The sequence below is a fragment of the Musa acuminata genome, chromosome BXJ3-11 (genome assembly GCF_036884655.1).
Source record: "Musa acuminata AAA Group cultivar baxijiao chromosome BXJ3-11, Cavendish_Baxijiao_AAA, whole genome shotgun sequence".
NCBI classification, from domain to species: Eukaryota; Viridiplantae; Streptophyta; class Magnoliopsida; order Zingiberales; family Musaceae; genus Musa; species Musa acuminata.
In genome coordinates, this window is record NC_088359.1 from 3,501,788 (window position 1) to 3,522,165 (window position 20,378).

The 20,378-nt window shown below is 37.4% G+C and overlaps 2 protein-coding genes across 2 annotated transcripts; both read right to left on the reverse strand.

Moving 5' to 3' along the window:
* Nucleotides 1-306: 306 nt before the first annotated feature.
* LOC135653418 (putative glucuronosyltransferase PGSIP8) lies at nucleotides 307-5,902 on the reverse strand. The gene is made up of 5 exons (XM_065175381.1): nucleotides 5,328-5,902; nucleotides 4,254-4,512; nucleotides 1,710-1,911; nucleotides 1,428-1,575; nucleotides 307-1,201 (listed from the first exon to the last, which is right to left on the reverse strand). Exons 1-5 carry the CDS (start codon nucleotides 5,636-5,638, stop codon nucleotides 658-660), a joined length of 1,464 nt encoding a protein of 487 aa, XP_065031453.1. The 5' UTR covers nucleotides 5,639-5,902; the 3' UTR covers nucleotides 307-657.
* Nucleotides 5,903-13,623: 7,721 nt separating this feature from the next.
* Nucleotides 13,624-19,561, reverse strand: LOC135652319 (peroxisome biogenesis protein 19-2-like). The gene is made up of 5 exons (XM_065173162.1): nucleotides 19,402-19,561; nucleotides 19,260-19,305; nucleotides 18,854-19,190; nucleotides 15,827-16,143; nucleotides 13,624-13,839 (listed from the first exon to the last, which is right to left on the reverse strand). The coding sequence occupies exons 1-5, from the start codon at nucleotides 19,442-19,444 to the stop codon at nucleotides 13,794-13,796; spliced, it is 789 nt and encodes a 262-aa protein (XP_065029234.1). The 5' UTR covers nucleotides 19,445-19,561; the 3' UTR covers nucleotides 13,624-13,793.
* Nucleotides 19,562-20,378: the final 817 nt, after the last annotated feature.

Sequence of the window (20,378 nt, forward strand, 5' to 3'; positions counted from 1 at the left end):
ATCAACCATAATTAGACATCTAAAATCAATTTCACAATATCATTTAATGGACTTGTCATCTGATAATACACAAAAGTCCCAACTCTGTTCAAACTGGTATTTTGTTCTCTGTCCTTGTCAAATCCACCATAGATGTAACAAAGAATAGACTGCAAGCACAACAGAGTTTTTCTTTATCATTCAATAAATGAATAATACTTATGACAATGAATTATTAGCTGAATTGCCAGAAACATAAAAGATTAGGGTTCAATTCTTTTACCAGCACCATGTTTTGCTAAATCTGCCCCAGTTAAATACATCATGAATTCATGATACTGCTAAAGCTTTTCATTGATATGCGTAGACAACACAGCACATAATTGTCATCTTCACGCTAAAATTATAGATCAAGAACACACATTTTTCCAAATTGAAGTGTTTCACATTCAAGAGGGGAGAGATCAAATGTTAATCACCATTCATTGTGTCCCCTGAACACCAGAGCAACCCTAGGTGAACTTGCTCCACAAAATCACCACTCCCATCTTTGCCAGCCAGTCCTTTGCCTCTTCTTCTATATGGTATTTAATACTACCATACAGGGTTACATCGAACCGATACAAGTGAACGGCAAAATCATCTAAATAAATAGGACTAGCTGGTTATATGTGCAGATTAATACAGTTTGTTCAACTCAGACAGTTGTGTGGACTCCCCCAGTCTCGGAAAGAATGCCTCCCTTTCAAGTAGGTTCTGCAAGGAACTCGATACTTTCATCAAGGATGCCCATGCCACTGGAGCACAGCAGAAGGCATAAGTAAACACTGCCAGAGCTCTAATGACACCATCGAGATACCAAGGGAACGCCATCACAAACAGTGATCCTGATATCCCCAGTAACACTGTGAGGACTGGCAAAGGTGGGAGCAGGAAGACATTGATCACGATTGAAGAAAGAGAAGCAACTCCAAGAACATAAAGGGGCCAGCCCAAAAGGGGATGCACTGTCCGTGGGATGAGGAAAAATGGGACAGTGTATGCAGCAAAAATGGACCACATTGCTGCCACTTTGAGTGTGGTGTGTAGGATTACAATACTCTTTTCTGGACGCCGGTTATAACAAAGCTTTGACAAGCTTGGTCGTGCCCATCGGGTGATTGCTATGATTCCAAAATATATTACTGCCTGGATCAGCAACACTGGCACCTCCGAACCATACCTGCTCAGGATTCAAAGCAAAGGTGTCGCATATTAGAGCCAGAAGAAGTATGCCAATTTTCAGGTCAAAGATGATGCGACTTTCAGTAATATTGGCCTTCCAACATGGGTATATAGAAGAGAATGAAAAATAAAATTAAAAAAATATTGCAAAAAGAATCAGGGTTAACCTGGGATTCCTAAAGTATGGTCACAGCTGACAATTCTACAAGTTGTTAATTACTTACCCAAGATTCTTCCGACGTTGCTCATGCCATGAAAGGCCCAATGGTAAGACAGGCCAAGACCACCAATACCAAGGTTTTAACCATGGGGCACTGGGGAATGTAATTACACTATTTGGTCCACATGGTATGCTCCACCGGAGTTTCAGATCTGCAATAAAAACAAGTCATCATAAAACCCATTGGAGTCTTGTAAACCTAAGGGCAGTGCAATACCATTAGAAAGTGCAATTACATCAAGTATGAAACAAAAACAGGTGTAGAAAGGTCAGTTTCTGCACTCACAGTAATATGAAGCATCCATCTGGTAACCCAAAGGCAGGCGATAGGCACCATCAAGCTTTGTACCATTAGTAGGTGGATGGAACATTGGCTGATCAAGCAAGTCAGGAAAGTAGCTTGCGAGGAAACCCTGATCTGCACCATCAGGGTTTTCACGACCAATTTCTAGCTCATGCAGCATGTTCTTGAATACATTCATTGAAGGCTGCAAGGCAACAGAAAGGATTATGATTAGAATATACAAGTATTATTGAACTTTCACAGTATAAGCTACTTTTAGGAATTACTTAATTGACAAGCACAATGAAAGATGAAATTCAATTATACTTGAAGCTAATAAATTGATGACTTCAAATTCTGTAGAGATAGGACTGCTATCTTTATAGCCAAACCGACCTGATTTTGTAGCATATGACGCAGCAATTAAAGTTTAAATTACCATTCTCTAAAATGGAAATATCAGGTTTTTTAATAATTTTAAAGATAAATGACAAATGCAGGATTTGAGCCCATGACCTTGAAATTAACCATCAAAGTCTTTACCAGCTAAGCTAGCTAACACATTTAATATCAAGTTATTAAGTACAAACTGTTTAGTTTATTCTATTCAGTGATGATATCAGTGAAATATATAGATGCTGTCCATGTAACAATCGTTGTAAATCATTGTACGGCGATCTCACTAGTATTTACTTCTTAATGCTGATATGCTATTATTACTTGTTAATATCTTCTTTTAGTATGCAACTAATATGTATGCATGTTGAGTTTTGATCTACCACCTAACAATGCTATATCATCCCAACCATGTCCATGAATGTCAGACTAAAAAGATGCTTTGTGAGGGTAACAGAAAATCATATGATTGCTCATCAGAAATTGACATAGCTGCCTGAATACTGCAATCTTAGATCATATTATATTCAGTGCCAAACTCATCAATGGCATTGCAGATCTTTGGTTAATGACTTTTCAGCATAAAATGGATGGCTCAAATTATATTGCTCCATTACAGCATTTGGATGTGGTGTTGAATCAAAGGAAAATCCAGGGAATAGTTTGAGCTTTTTCATGTAAATACACTATGATATGAAGAGTTAACTCTAACCTCCCATATTAATGCAATTATTTCATGAGAAATGGAGAGATTTAGAAGAGATATGAGCTGCATTTAGCTTCGCTAGGCATCATTAGTCTCATAAATTCAGGCATGTCAAACTAACAGCTAAGAGAGTCATGTAGTTTCTCTTTATGCAACAATTACTCGATGAATCTTAAACTGACTCTTTTGTCTTGCTAATTTACCATATTATCTGATAGTATCCAAAAAGGATCTAACAAGCCTAAAGATCATTAAAACGAATCTTGTTTCAACAAAAAATTAGACATATTCTAATTTGTCACCCATGTTAATATTTCTCATCATACATTAGTTAGTAGGTTTGAATTGTCCTATGTTTATTTGGCAAAATCAGGTGCCACCTGGAAAATAACCTTGCATGCTCAAGATTACCTTCAAATTATGAAATGTCAAAGCTGACAACCAAACAAGTTACAACTCAGAAAAGATTTGACTCTGTTTACTTGGTAGTGACTTTTGCTGAAGTCTAACTTGTAAAACACTTATTGATAGCTCCATCAATCCTGATATGCTTGATATGAGTTATAGACTACTACAATCCTCTGCATTAGTCAACCATTGACACAATTATTCTAACCAAATTGACTCATTGTTTTAACTTTCCAATACCACAATCTGCCACCCGATGAGACAGTGATTGACAAAAATAAGATGGAAGTGATGCAACTCCTTTAAGCATGGAACTTAATTGTAATTACAGCATTATCCTAAATGTCCAGCAAAACTTGAGGACCTATTGCCAGACAATGGAAAAATCACCTTCCATGTAAATTGTTGACATGCAAGGTGATGAGGACAGAATTTCCATCATCTGGAGACTTGACATGCGGGCATCGACATGATAGGAGACCACAAATTTGGTTGTGGATCTGTCACGTCAACCCTGATCACAACATACAATATTCTCCAAATTGCGTATGACTCGAAGAATATTTTCCACAACCACTTGCGGTTAAGGAACCTCAGGTTATAAATAGGAATTTCCCAAAGCAAAGGGTGTGTTCTCTCTCTTCTAACACACTCTCTTTGTTCTCCACCTTGGAAATTTCTCTAACTTGGACATCGAAGGGACCAAAAAACTCCTGTCAACGATCTTCAATTGCAAGTGTGGAGGCTCGACTCTTGGGGATTCCACCTTATTCTCCTCATCATTCATCGAGATTCGTACCAAGGGTGTTCTTTGCTTGCATCAACTTTGGGCTTGGAGCCAGGTTGGCTCGTCTCCTTGATCAAGGTTGACAATCGATTTTTTGGGCTAATACCAGGATAAAAATTTGAATGCAATCGACCCATGAATCCTACTTTTATCCTATGGTTATATCAATGATCATTTATGTATACAAGATATGGTATTCAATGAAAAGAAAACAGTTGGCATTTACAAAATGGAGTACTAAGCGTAGTACCTGAAGAACAAAAAGTCCAGTATGAAAGATGCAGGGGTTGATGAAGACAGCACAGAACTGGCCGCACTGGAAAAGCTCATCGGTACGCTGGAGGAAAATGTTGTCAGAATCAAGCATTACGACTCGATCATATGAAACTAAACTCCACGCATAGAGCTTGTTCAATGTCAACTTGAATCTGGTGTTGAAGTTGCCTTGATTTTCATATGGATTCTTCAGATTCTCAACAGCAACAACCTTCACCCCATCCTCCTCTTGCCTGTCATGCCAATCATCAAATATGTGGCGTGAGCAATTAAAGATTACTATGCCAAATTGAGTTATTAGCCATTTTAGTCCTAAAAAATGCAGTCTAACTGAGTCCTCCTAGGTGCGGTACCAACTCAACTAATTAGGCTTAATAAAAAATATCTCTGTTAATCAAGAAAATAGCATGATAACAGGGATGATGATATATATAAACAGTTCACATGAAGATAGTTAAAGAACGTAAATTTCGTGTAAGTAGTGTTTATGAATCAATCTGAGAATTAGACAGGGGTCAACAGATAAAATTGCAACTCTACATAATGTTAATTCCAATATTATTTTCTAAAATTGAGCGCAAATGACTGGGGATTCTTTCTTGTTCAAGTCAACTTATGATCCCAGACCGTCAATTATTTTATTCAACAGAATAGAAGGGGACAAAATCAGGAATAAGCGGTTTCCTTGACGCGCCCTGTTGCTTTCAAGGCACTAAAAAGTCAAAAGATGGAGAACAGCGATACTCCCAATGGCAGGCCAGCAAATAACAATAAATTTAGTACGCAGAACAACCACAACCCAATCGGGACTCAGCTCAACAAAGACTATAAAAAGATGTTTATTATTCTGCATATACGTTAATTTTACTCTTCTCAAACAGTGATCTAATTCTATTAATTAGTATTTAACCAACAAAAGAAACGGCAAATGGATCTGTAGCATCTGAACGCCATCCAACCAGCTGATGTTAATCCTAGCAAATAAAATCGTTTTTTTTTCCTGGGTTGATCACCAAATCTTAAGAAAGAAGAGAGAGAGAGATCTCACAACGTTTGGACCCATCGTGCAGGGACATCGACGGAGGCGATGACGACGAGATCGGCGTCGATGTTGAGCTTCGCGAGAGACCTCATCATCACCCTCGTCGCCACGTAGAACTCGTAGTCCCTCGGCGTCCCCATGTACATCATCGCCGCGTACGCGTGCCTCCGACTCGCCGGTGCCTCCTCCGCGGCAGCCACAGCGGCCGTCAGCGTCAACACCAGCGTCGCCAGGAACCACTGCCGTCTTCCGCCGTCTATGCCGCCCGAGAAAAGTGAGCTAAAACGGCACAAAAACGAATTTTTATGCGCCCACATATCGGATCTCCACCTTCGGCGCTCCTCCCAGTTTCCCAGTCTCCAGATCTCGGCCGCCCCTCACCGGCACAGCTCCGCGCCGCTACCCCAAGCCGTCCCCTGGCCGTCGGACCCACCCGGACAGCGCCAAATCCCGTTGGAACGGCCGAAGACTCGCCGGAGACAGCCGATAAGAGGCGATGGGAGATTCCAGAGAAGTGGAAGATGAGTGGGAGGCGGGGGCGTTTGGGGGTTTCCGACGAAACAAGGAAAGGCACCGAGGAAGCGCCTAAAGAAGAGCCCGAATTAAAATTAGCGGCTGCTCGCTCACCGGCTTATCTCGCGAAACACGAAACAACTTAACACTTGCCGCACATCAAGATCTAAGAGTGACGCGGACGGCTCGATGCACTTCTTAAAGTGCGCCAACAACAACAGCCCCTATTCGTAAAGACCTTCGTAACGTAAGGGCGCAGTTTAAAACACGTTTTTAGTGGAGATAACGAAAAAATGCTTTGCTAATCCGTTTCTGCTTTACGCGACACACGGATCGCGCGACGCCGTCGGAGGCGCGAAGAGGCAACCTGACCGGTACATGAGGCGGGTACTCCGGTCGTGAGTACGAAACGTCAACTAGTGCGCAAAACACGCAAGGTTCCATCTGTGTCCGGTGGACGTCGGAATATAACCCGCACGGATTACCACCTGCTTTTGGGCGGTCGGGAGCCGGCTACAATACTTACGTACTCCATGGGACCCACGCGAGAAAGGCAGGATACAGCTGAGGTACGTGAAGCGGGTGTAGCTGGAGCAGGTAGAAGACAGTAATTAATGGGCCAGATACGCACGGCTATATCGCTTTTTTGTTGGGTTAATTAGTGCTGACGCAGCATGGAGGCGTCCGCTGTAAGTGGAACCCACGCGGGTGCCACATCAGAAAGATGGGATCCTCTTCAGATGCTGGACGAACGCTCATATGATCGTGCCATTCGGGTTCAATCTGGAGCGTCCGTTTCGGCGGAACGACGCTGATACGGAAGCCCTGGCGATCATATTTAAAATCATAAGTGGATGGGATCCCATTTGCCGTTTTTGGACTTACCCCGTGTCGGAAACGATGTACTCGAGAGCTTGGCGGATCCTTTGAAGTAAACGTAGCTTTGTGAAGCTCGTTAAATGCGAGTGAACCATATAGAGCTATATACATGTTACCTTATTAATCTATGCATTAGTTATATTTGCAAGCACATACCAAGAATTAATTGCATGGAATTATTGGACTAGAAATCGGATTAGGCATTTAATCGTACAATTCTAGTGGTCATTCCGCACCACGTTCTCCTGTTCGCTGCGGATGATGATGATGATTCAGCACTGTTGCGTCAAAGAGGACATTTTGCATGAGCTACAATAATGATAACAGCTGTACGTAGTTATCCCTTTGCGTTGATACAGCTCGACTCTTAAGAATGGTCTTGAACGATGATAGGCTCATATATGGCTTCGTATGCAACTACACGAGAAATGGCATGCATTATTTGTTAGGCCATGAAAACGACGAGGGGTTTCGGAATATGAATAATCCTTATTTATAATATTTTTGAAAAAAAATTATCTTCTTTGATAACTTGGATTAATATGGCAGAAATTATCATTCAAAGTAAATCATGATGGCATGGAAAGAGTGTGGTTTGGGATCGTCGTCAGCCACTCGTCTTTGGTTGAATCTTGGAGGGGTTGGTGGATGACTTCTCATCTTCCCAACCCCATTCCACTTCTCTCACCTTCCCTTCTTGTCAACCCATCTCCATCCATCGCTTCTCCCACCGTCCCTTCTTATAACATGGCCAAACTGTTCTACGATAGGAATACTAATAATAAGAACAAGAAAGTGCCCTTGTTCGGGTTATGGGAAATGGAAAAGCCTCATGTTTTGATCTTGAGATTTTGGATGCAACACATTAAGGATGTTAAGCTCCAACTTGTTCGTGGGATTGCATTGATTTAATGCAAAGCTTTTGCTCGAAGTCTGGGAGCGAAGACTTCTCCAGATATCGATCGATTCGCACATGGCACGTGATGTGGGGCGGCGAGGACTGTCTTCTTCCACCTCCGCCTCAGATGCACTCTGACATGAGGTCTGCAGGTCAACTGCAATACCAAGTCCATGTAAACGCGCAGCACCAGGCGAGAGCTGGCCCGGTGAAGGTCAAAGCTTGGGGTGGGAGAGAGCAACTCCACTTGCGAGGCAAAAGGATAATTGAATGCATGACTGTCAGCTCGCATTTGTTAATCCGAAGATTGGATCAAATGGCATCTTTGTTAGTGTCATCCTTCGAAGATGCTCATTAGTCCTACGAATAACATATTTGGCTTGTGTTGGAATGCAGGTGTCAAAGCGAGATATTATTATGGGGGGAGGCGATGAGAAGTTGCAACCTCCGCAGGGTGTGAATGTGTTATCCACCCTTCTCATCTTTAAGGTGGTCAACTGGAGAACAGATGTCATGAGCTGTGCGAGGCAAAAGCATGTCTGAGGGAAGTCCCATCACCGTGGGCTGTCCATGTCTTATGGTCGGCAACGGAAACATGCAGTCATCATCATGTAGTCAACTACCATGTGATAGCAGAGGCTTTCCTGTTCGGCTTCATCTCCTTCGGGTTGGCAAAACCCTAAGCTTGTATTTATTGCGTCATCATCTCATAATTTCAAAGAAGGATGAGATTTTAAGACTAGATTATGCGAAGGTTTGTTTGCTATTAACATTAAATTTGTTCATCATCTGGATGTGTCAAAATTGATCCAATCTAATTTAATATTTTTTTAAAAAATAATGTCAGAATTTTAAAGTCTAAATGACTTTCTGATAATATGAGCTCTTATAAAAGTGATTCCGATATAAGATTGTTGCCATCGACATACTAAACTAAATTTATGTAACGCTTAAGTCAATTTGAGGTCCAAGAATAATATAAAAAAGTATTTAAACTTTAATTAGAAGTGGTCAGAGATCTTTATTTATATATTGTAAGCATAAAAATTATAATTATATTATTATTTTATAAAAAAAATAATATCAAAATATAAAATCAAATAATAATATATGTCTAAATTTAGGATGCATACCTTTTAGATATTATTTGAAAAACCTTTATTTGATATATAAGTATACCGTCATCATATTCGAAATCTATAGTAATATTGTAAGGAGAACTAAATTCATCATTTTTTTTCTTCCTATCATTCACAAGATCACTATGATCGATGTATTTAAGAATAAAAGGAATATGAGAGAAGATATGTAATCTCTCGTTAATCGACTCAAGTGACTAAAATGAGATAAAAGAATATCTATAATTTATTAATCATGTCACATATTTTCGTCTTCTTTTATTTACGTACCTACACATTATATATATGTGTATAGTCCATATAATATAATGTCTTATCTTTTTATAGGTGAGAGTAGAAGATTTGGGATAAATAATTAAAAACATCTTTCATAATTAGACCGATAACTATAATTAAAATCCAATCATATTCATAATATATCTTATCTAATTATATAAGATTACATAATCTAACATTCTCTCACTTTACCCATTAATTGATTAGATACAAAAGGGTTTATAATTAAAAATAAATAAAATAAAATTTATTTAAAAATAATTTTACTCAATTGGATTTTCAGTTTTTGAAAATCATTTATATATGTGAATTTAAAAATAGACCAATATGTCTAATAAATATAATAATACTACATTAAGTTTGATTATCAATACGAGTCATAGGGGGTGCATGTTATCAATGTCATACTTCCTTCTATGTACTACAACATTATTAGCTTTTTCTAATTGAGTCCAAAATGATCTATTCAATTTATCTTGTTAAGACAATCCTATTATCACATTCAACTATAATATATACATACATAAATGTGAATAGGATATAGGATAGTAGAAACAAATAACTTTAAATATGTAAACAAAAATGTCGATTATGATGTACATTCGAATATGTATCATCATATTTTTTATGCGTTACTTACAAACCCAATCATAAGAATATATTATTTAAATACTTTAAGCTATAAGTCCAAGTGAATGGATCAATAATCAATATAATAGAACTCAAGTTATTAATTGACATTAGTTATTTCTGGACTCCTTTTCTCTAACCATCAATGCTTTATACCATAATGTATAGAACTGTAATAGTACTTATCATTCTTAAAGAAGAAAGCTATTGCGATATTTCAAGCTGATTTAATTTCATATATATGAGCATATAATCCTTCGTCCCTTCCAAATATCTTATTACTTACTTTATAGTCCTTTAGTGTTTCCATTCCTAGATAACTCTAGTATTTACCTAATATTCCAACTGTAAAACTGATATCTGATCTAGCATAGACTTGAGTATAAATAAACTTCCAACTATGTATACATAAATAATATTTTTCTTTATATAATTTTGTAAAGTTATTTTTAAAAAATATTTAGTTTTATTATTTTACTCTTTTTTTTTATTTGTTGAACAAATCTCTCGTATATCCTTTTTGAGATATTCTTAATAATCCTTGAGATCTATCCTTGAACTACTCAATGCTAATAACATAATAACATAAGATACCTCATTAATATCAACAATCTTAAATTTTTTAGTGAAATTTTTTTATTCAGTATAATAAATCAAAATGACTCCTAATAAGCATAATATTATCCATATATAAGATCAATATAATAAACTTACTCCCACTGAGCTTTAGATATAAATATTAATTAATAATATTTTTCTTAAATATGAAGGAAGTAATGATGTTAAGAAACTTTATATATCATTCTCTAGAAGCTTGTTTAAGATCATAAATTAATTTCTTAAATTTACATATCGAATTTTATATTTCTTTCATTTTCTCTGTGAATCATTTAGGTTAACTCATATAAATCTAAATCCCCAATCAAAAAACTTATTTTCACATCCTTGTAATGTAACTTAAAATGATACTTAATAAGTTCATTTAAAAACTAGAAAAAAATATCTCGTTATGGTCGATGCATTTTTTATGAGTAAAACATTTGACCATAAATCTGACTTTTATATCGTTTGATGTTACCCTTTGAGTCATATTTATGTAACAGACTCTTTTATAATTATTGGTAACTCGACGAGTTCTCATACACTAGTTTGTCACTTAATTTTAACTCTTCTTTTATTGTATCGTAATACTTTTCAGAATCACTACTTTCTATAACTTTTGAAAACATTAAGGAATTATTTTGATTCATATATTATAATATAATTCTTGTAGATGTATCACATAATAATCAGAAATGATAGAACTTCTTTCTCTTTGAGATATTTTAAAAAAACTATTGATTATGATTGTTATATAAGATCGCTAACAGTAACATCAATACTATATAGGAGTTCACTAATATTATTTTATTATTTACTTTTATCAAATCATTTAATGATTTAAATAACAATAATCTCTCGAATGATAAAGGAGTATCAATTTATCTCCTTAATGTTAAGATTAAATTTTGAGATTTTCACTACTAATTCGTTATTTTCTAGGAATCTTATATTACTAGATTTAATTATTCTCATACTACAATTAGAGCAATAAAATATATATCCTTTTAAAAATTTCTAAATAGATAATAAAATATCTAAAAATAATCCTTGAATTTGCTAGTCATAGATGCCTGAAACCCTTGCCCACATGTCCACGTGAACAACAAGGGGGGCAGTCCATAACTGCTTGTCTTGAACTCTTGCTCACAAATACAGATGGGTGAAGGGTGACCTCTATCCTTTTCTTTCACCCTGGACACCACATGATGGTCATGTGTCAGATAAATTTTGACTGATGGTGTACTCCCTATCATTTGTCCCCCCCCCCACCTCCCAAGTCATTCTTTGAGGCTCTTGCAAAAGGGATTTGAAATGCATTATCTAGTTCCTTTGACATGTCAAGCTTATACTTCTTCAATTCATCACTTGCCTCGTGATATGTTTAGTTCATTGTGCTCGAGCGTTATTGGTAGCGATCCATCATCGACCTACCCCTCGTATTGTCGAGAGATGCACCTTAGTAGGACAGGATCAGATTTCCCTAACTCCCCATCTCTTCTCGACCTAGTCGAGTTTTTTGACCTCCTTGTCTTTGCTAAAGGTGGAGGTCGGGCTTCTTAATCTACATGCCTAAGTGTAAGGTGTCGGGCAGGTTTCCTAACTTCCCAAGGTGGTCAAGGATTCGACCCCCACTGTTGGTACAACTTTATCTTTAGCGAAAGCAGGAATCGAGTTTCCCAACCTCCCCGAAAGGTCATGGGTTCGACCCCCATGGTGAGTGTCATGTCGTTTTTAGCGAAGGCGATGGTCGAGCTTCCTAATATTCACGCCTCGATATAAAACGAGGGTTGAGTTTTTCAACCTTCCCGAGTGATTGTAGGTTTGACCCCCACACAATATATGACGAGGATTAGATTTCTCTGACTTCCCCGTCTTTGGCAAAAGCAGGGGTTGAATTTCTTGACCTCCACAGCCTAGTGTAATGGAAGGATAAGTTTCATAACCTCAACGCCACCAACTCTGAACATTTTTTGAAGCTCAATCCAGAAACTTTTGGGTTTTGTTTCTGTTTTTTATTTCCTTCTTTTTGTTTTCAGAAACACAAAAGAACAAATGGTGCATAATAAATGTCTGAGATAGCGATGCAAGCTGACAACAAAGAAACGACGAGAAGGTAAAGGTGGTCGGTGAGCTTACGGAACGGCTTTGCATGGCTCATCCGAGCTTCGTAACCGGTGAGGTTACTAAGAGAGCGGACTTCTCGGAGAAGGCTCCCAATAGTCGTAAAGGTTATTTTAGCTGAGAAGAAAAAAGAGAGGGTCACCCATTTTGTTTTATGCATTGTTCTTATTATATTCGAGTAACGGCAAGAGCGAGAGTGTCGTATCTACAATTAATATATCAAGATATCAATTGACTAAATAATACTTATATACAAAAGGAGTGAGTTCTTTTTTCCATGTTTCCACTGATATTTAACTCAGCTTTGTTGCTGACTTTGTCAACCCATCACCCATATGTTTTTCCTTTTAAGATGAAGAATACTATTTTAAAGCCAAAAAAGGACTGACCTTTGGGAAATAGTTGACAATTGTCATTTGAAAGCTATAATATTTTTTCTTGAAAAAAAGAAAATTAATGCATTTAAGAAGAAGACTACTGCTAACGCATTTGACAATCTTAGAAAATTTACCTTTTTGAACATGTCAGGCTAATTGCATAAACTGGATGAATGGTAGAACTAGTTTGCCAAACAAAAAAAATGAAAGCCATATCAGAAACCTTGTACCACAAAAGAAGGGAGGAACTTACTTGTTTGTACTCACAGAATTCACAAAAATGAGTGCAGGAAGAGACTTTTACCATGAATCTTCCTATAAGAGCTCAGGACGTACCTGTGGATAACAATATGCAAGGAATGCGGAGTCACGACGATACGGCTGGCCGACTTCACCCAAGCAAAATTGCTTTAAAGACAAAGGCATCCAACTCCCCAATGTTTCAGAACACAGTATGAGCTCCGCGTTTTACCAATAAGCCTCCTGACTTTGGAGTAGGAATTGATATCATTGCAATCACTGGGTTGCATCGAAGTCATCCTGAGATTGTCCTCTGGAGTCTACCTGTGATTCTCCGTACTGCAGCAGCATCTGTGTAGATTCATGAGCTCGAATGGTTGCTTACACCATGTTTAACTCCTCCTTGGCACCTCAGCACTCTCGCTTGGTTGCTTGATGCCTGAGACTCCATGTTCCACTTCGAAGACCCAGCTAATTTTGTTGTACCATAAGATAAGATACCAAAGTTTCATAGATTATATTTGAACATTCATAAAAGCTAAATAACCACACAAGAGGATATTGCCAAAGAGAGGTTTCTCAGACATGCGCCACAAAACAGAAGTAAAAAATAATAGACAGATAAATGACTCAAATGAGGGCTTAATTTATTGAGTAGAGTGCCATCTAATAATTCTTAAACATAAAATAATAACTGGAAAGCTGACAACCATGGAAGAGATGACACAATTTAAACATCTTACAGGAAAGAAGACGCGAGCAAATTGTTTACCATGATGAAGATCAAATCCACATCTTACATAATACAACAGTTAGATGTAGCATCTAGTTGATCAGGAGACCTGCAGCAATAGCCAAAGGAACAAAATATTAGAGTCAACAAGCTTAAGCTAGAAAGGCAACAAAAGGTAAAATGCAATGAGCTAAAGTGAAAAAATAAAAATAAAGGAGTAGTTGTCCTGTCTAAGACACACATCTAACTTCATTAAGCATATTCAGATCATGGACAGGGTGCAGCAGATCAAGCAAATCTATCTTATACAGCGGCAGACTGCACACCATTTTCTCTTTTCCTTTTTTTATCTGAGAAGTTCAAAAGGGAGGACAGAGTGCAGCAAATCAAGCAAAACTGCTTGGCACCCTGTTTCTGAGCCACATTATATATTCCATGGTTCTCTTTGACTAATATTTTTGTCCAGCTACATAACATGCTTCTCAAAATTCCATAATTCCACCACAAACACTCCAACAATAAAACTGATTGCTTTAAATTCTTCAGTCATTTGGCCATAAATTGAATAAATCACTTTGTACACATGATGTCATTAATATATAGGCTTCTGTGTTGTTTATCATTCCATCTCATTAACAGATTGTATTCTTGTCCTCCCAAAATTCCATCATTTAGTTCTACCATCCTTTTCAATTCTGTTTTTTATTCTATTTCCCTATACATATATCTATAGCATTAATCTCTATTGTACGGTTAAGCTTTCGCTTGCTATAACTTCACAATCCTGGACTGTTACTATAGCTATGATCCTAGCAAGAAGGAAAAGGAGAAAAAACAAAAAAAAATTGACCATAGTTCAGACCACTCTTATATCCCACAATGTGTTTATTATTTCCTTCAAATATGTATTGCCAACTAGAATAATCTACAATGTGGCAAAATTTATAATCAATTTGCAATTTTTGTCTCTCCTCATGGCCACAACATATATGTTTACTTTGAGATCCACAATCTTTTTTCAATGCAGTCATTTATTCCCTTGTGAAGAACTTTTCACTGACTGTTATTCCTTAAACTAGTCCATCCAATCTTCCAAAAGTTCCTGGATTATGAGATCTGGAAATCCTACTAAAAGAACATGAACTCATGAATTTTGTTCTTCTTTGACTTTTTATTTCTTCTGATATTTAAAGGTCTCAATTTTTTCATTCATTTTTCTACAGAAACTTCAATCAATCACCAGCTCCAACAGATACCAATCCTAATTCTTATAAATGCCCAATCTCCATCCTCATTTTTATAAACCTTGACTGGTAGCCATCTTGAAGCCCATCGACCACTGTCAAGAGGTCAAAACTTGGAGATGCAAATGTCTCATTAGCATACTCATCAAAAAGCCTTCTCCAATATCTAAAAATCTACAGACTTGACAGAAATGTCTGTCCATGTCTTTTGGTGCTGATTGCCTTCAGCTATGTCACCAAATAAAAGGACTAGTTTCGGAGCTTAAGCAACCTTGTAAACTTCAAATTAACTTCCAATTTCACCACTCACTGCATCCTTTTTGAACTTACTCCTATAGCATCCTCTTATATAGCAAACCAGTTTAATATAACTGGCGGATAATGTGACACCACTTGGAAAATGAAAGAATCAAAGGTCTAACAGCTACTTAATCTCCTAATTGTACCCATACATGTAAAAGACTTGGGATGTTTTTTATCATGTTCAAAGTGTATACAATTATAGGAACTCATGTTTGCTGGATCATCTCCAGTTCTCCAAGAATTCAAGCCAAGAAAAGTTAATAGACATAGTTGAATCACATCCTTTATTTAAGAGTGAAAACAATAAGGAAATGAACATATATAAACAGATGTATAGACACGTTCTACACATATATGTAAGTAAAAGTACATATATGTATGTAAGTATATACATGCATAGTCGTACATAATTCATGTGACCATACCCATCAAAGCATCTCATGTCTCCAAGTTCAACAGATTGTCATGGAGAGAGTATTATGACGAATTTGCTCTTATTGGTCAACAAAAACAACTGGGTATTGCAGAATACTAAAATGGAACACTCACAGTTGGCCCAGGTTGCTTAAATCAAGATCGGGGGCGAGCTCTTGGACTATATCACTTGGGGGTTGACCACATTCCTGCATTTTCTGCATGAGATCAACAATCTTGGAAAAGTTTTCAGGCTCACTGTCATAAACATCATTTAGTTCTATTATAAGCTCATATTGATGATAATAGCGGTCATATTCTTCCTTCTTCAGAGTATCTTTGTGCTCCTCCAACCACTTTGGATATCTTTCTCCAATTTCCTTCATGGGCTCATAGAGAATTTCTTTAGACAAAAGCTGCTGCATCATAGTTTCAACAATAGATTCAACATCCTGCAAAAGAAAATGTGAGACATATGTAAGATCCTATAAGCCAATAGGCTAATAATTGGAACATTAAAATAACAAATGAATGTTACAAAAATATATTAGATCAAAAACAAAATGTACACATCTATAAAGTAAAAAAGGGTCCATCATTTAAATAGATCAATGGCACTTCAGTTGAGCTAACACGTGCCCTTAAAGGACAAGAAGTACAAACTTTTCCGCTGACAAAAAAAAAAAAATTCTTCAGGTGAATGTTGCAATGCCACCAGAATGCATCAGAATTTTCAACTATAAAATGAATAAACGTGTGTATAAGGACCTCCATCACCAAGCTTATTACTTTCATGAGAGGCTAAACATAGAGTTGCAGTATAAACTACACAAAGCATTGTTTTCAACTAATATTTGGTCCTGAAAAGAGCATCTAAAATAAAAAATGTAGAGGCTACATAAGAACAGATTTAGTATATTCTTGATCATAGATTATTTTCCACGCTATTAAGTGTTGCATAAAGCAATATCCGTGTTGTAAATAATATGTAATGAGCATGTTGTTGTAGAGGGTCTTCATGGTAGACAGCAGATAATGGGGGCGATCAGCCCAAAGCAAACCATCAACATAGAGCCATTATTAATATTATCAAGGATGTCAAGTGTTTTGACATGGTATAGATCCAATGACCAAATGTTTACACACGGTCATTAACTACTTTGTTATGCAATACCAAAACAACAGTGTCACATAATCATTTGTGATTTGTATAACATGAAATATCAAAATGGATGCGACCTTCACAGGCTACTATATCATCAAAAATAGAGAAATATAATACTCAAGTCTATTGGAAGCACAATAAAATGTTTAATAAAAATTAAGTGACGATGGTATCATTTATCATCTTCGAAAAGAGCTATAAAGAGAAAGACATATATAGAAAACAACATAGGAATGTAAAGGACAAGGAAGGAGACCAAAAGTCAGAGAGAGAGAGAGAGACAGAGATGAGAACAACAACAGTTGACATTCCCTTGAGAAAAGGTGGGATTGGGATGATAGGATTAAAATATAGTCTATTTTTTATATTTGGACATCAATCATTGAGATCTAAAACTTGCATTAGATTCAATCAAATTGAACTTTTTTGACCTATTTATGTGGGCTTAAAATATTTAAGAACAAATACCATTTGAGTCAGCTTGAGCCTTCCTTTTTATCAACTTGTATGGAATCACTGATTAGATAAACCAGTAGGCTTGAAGAGCCTGCTATGGCTCCATTGCAGAGCGGCTGCTATAATGATCTGTTGTCCATTGTACTGAATACTATGAATTTAAACTACTATACGGCTCGCAACATATGCAATATAGTGCCTAACACCGTCAATCACTAAAACAGATGCTATGTTAAGACCCCTAGTTACAACGAACAAGACATATATGTAAGTGCATGTTCACACCCTTGTAGCTATGATGGCATCTGACAGTATCAATCACAAGTAAAGAGAATGATTGCCTTATAGTTGAAAATTTTAAAAAATCGATATACAGAGTCTTCTAGATACAAAACATATTTAGACATCCAAAAGTTTCTTGTTTGAAGATGGATTCCATAACTATTGTAATTCACAGGCTCGTTCACAGGGCGTAATTACCAATTTCACGACCGAGGAGGTTTTTTTGACCTATTTATGTGGGCTTAAAATATTTAAGAACAAATACCATTTGAGTCAGCTTGAGCCTTCCTTTTTATCAACTTGTATGGAATCACTGATTAGATAAACCAGTAGGCTTGAAGAGCCTGCTATGGCTCCATTGCAGAGCGGCTGCTATAATGATCTGTTGTCCATTGTACTGAATACTATGAATTTAAACTACTATACGGCTCGCAACATATGCAATATAGTGCCTAACACCGTCAATCACTAAAACAGATGCTATGTTAAGACCCCTAGTTACAACGAACAAGACATATATGTAAGTGCATGTTCACACCCTTGTAGCTATGATGGCATCTGACAGTATCAATCACAAGTAAAGAGAATGATTGCCTTATAGTTGAAAATTTTAAAAAATCGATATACAGAGTCTTCTAGATACAAAACATATTTAGACATCCAAAAGTTTCTTGTTTGAAGATGGATTCCATAACTATTGTAATTCACAGGCTCGTTCACAGGGCGTAATTACCAATTTCACGACCGAAGAGAACCTCCGCAACCGCACAGTGACATTTTGGATCTCTTTATTGTGCAAGTTTGCAGTTTATGAACAATAAGGACCTTCTGTTTTCTACAACTGACACAAAAGTACACAGCCAAAAGAACTTCACAGGCATCTTATTTTTCAGGCTCTAGAAATAATTTTCTTTAAGTATGCTATAAATTGTTGAACGACTAATCTTAACATTTGGTAGAATATTGACATCAATCTCATTCAAGTTGATAACATAGTGCACATCTGATACCAAAATCAACCTCACTAGACAGGCTCCTAGATCGTTGAAACTTAACCTTGAAGCATATCGCAAACGAGATTGGCATTGAAACTAGTTGTCCCAATAGGTATCTATTTCCTCCGCTAGTTTAACACCATAAGAGTAAGATTCTAAAATCTCATAGCTTTAAAGAATCAAACTTTAATTAATTTTCCCTATTTCTTGGACAGGAAGAAAAGATACGACGAACGAATGTTTCAATCAAAAGAGAAGGCAGACCTGCGAGCCCGCGAGCTCCTCAAACTGCTTGACGAACTCATCGACCATCCCCTCCTTGTCGAACCGAGCATCGCCGCCCTTGAGTGTGGCGGCCCCTGTGGCGGACTCCAGACCCCGCACCGCCTCCCGGGTCTCCTTCGTCAGCTTCTCAAGGGCCTCCGAGGCGTGGGACCCCCTGGGCCGGGCACCCTGCTTCCCTTTCCTCTTCGCGGCCAGGTCGGGCAGCCCCATCCCCAATCCTCGCACCGGGGTTGCCGAAGCCGATGACGCCGAAGGAGAAGAAGACGACGAGGGCAACGCATCCCTTCCCTCTTTCCCATCTCCACCGCCGCCGCTCCTATCAATCATTAACAGCAACAATTAGCATTGTATGAGCAAAATTTCTAGAGCGGAGGGAGAGTAGGACCTCTGGGCGGGGGCGAGATCGAGCTTGGTGAAGTCGTCCAAAGCGCCTGAAACAAAGAATCGACGCGGAATTCAGGATATAAAAGAAGGAACCGACGGAGACACATAGAGAGAGAGAGAGAGAGAGGAGACGAGGGAAGTACTGTCGAGGAGTTGGTCTAAGTCGTCGGAGGAAGGGTCGGCCATGGCGAGAGGGACGGACAGGCGGAGGCGAGGAGAGGAAAGCGTGGGGAGAGGCGGCGAGAGCCCGTCGGTCACGGCGTGGCCACCGCCCTCGAGGGCATAATATATACATCGCTGTGGCTTACATTTGCTGGCCTAAATATTACCAACTGGTTTTTGGAATTATAAATATCAGCACAGAAATAAAAAGGAAATACAGGTGGATATTATTAACACAGATACAAAAAGATAGAGGGTTGATATGTACAGGTGGGACCCTAAAGAATCTTCATCTTAAGAACCAAAATTGATTCTTTTATCATAGAAAGGACTTTCTTTTCTTTTCTTATTTTTACTTCGAGATTTCTATTGACAACTCTTTGCTATTTACACTTTTCATTTTAATTTTTTTAATTTTTTTTTTGAACGATGAATGGTATAAACGATATCGACGATAAGAGATGAGAGAAGATAAGAAGAAAGGGAATGAATAGATGAAAAATTGAGGGAAGAGGGTGACGGTGAGAGATCAAGGAGATTGTTAATAGTAATTTTCAACATAGTGAAGGGGAAAGGGAGATTAGGGAGAAGAGTGAAAATTAGGGAGACCTAATCCAATTATAAATCATGTTGTATATCAAAAATTAATATAATAATAATATAAAGATATAGTTTGTGGAGGGATGTTTCAAAGAGATTGTCTTTGTATCTTTCTATGTCAAGAGTACTATCAAATCAACTTTAACGTGATATGATTCAAAGATGGAATATAAGGAGTTGAAAAAGGGAGAGAAAACCTTAGGTCATTTTATATTATGGGATCCTTATCCGTTTATATTTTGAAATGATTCAAAAAATATTTGATATTATAATTTATCAAAATTTTAGGGGTTTAAGAATTGGTTAATATTGATATAGATTGTAAAATTATTTCATATTTAAAGAGGAATCTATTTTC

Excerpts from the sequence above, each read along its gene's own strand:
- LOC135653418 (XM_065175381.1), bottom strand. The coding sequence starts at position 5,638 with ATGTGGGCGCATAAAAATTCGTTTTTGTGCCGTTTTAGCTCACTTTTC. Across the intron at positions 4,513-5,327 it reads GCACGATGGGTCCAAACGTT|GCAAGAGGAGGATGGGGTGA; the intron begins GTGAGATCTCTC and ends TTGGCATGACAG. Across the intron at positions 1,912-4,253 it reads CTGGACTTTTTGTTCTTCAG|CCTTCAATGAATGTATTCAA; the intron begins GTACTACGCTTA and ends GTTGCCTTGCAG.
- LOC135652319 (XM_065173162.1), bottom strand. The coding sequence starts at position 19,444 with ATGGCCGACCCTTCCTCCGACGACTTAGACCAACTCCTCGACA. Across the intron at positions 19,306-19,401 it reads CTTAGACCAACTCCTCGACA|GCGCTTTGGACGACTTCACC; the intron begins GTACTTCCCTCG and ends TCTTTGTTTCAG. Across the intron at positions 16,144-18,853 it reads AGGAGCTCGCGGGCTCGCAG|GATGTTGAATCTATTGTTGA; the intron begins GTCTGCCTTCTC and ends TTTCTTTTGCAG.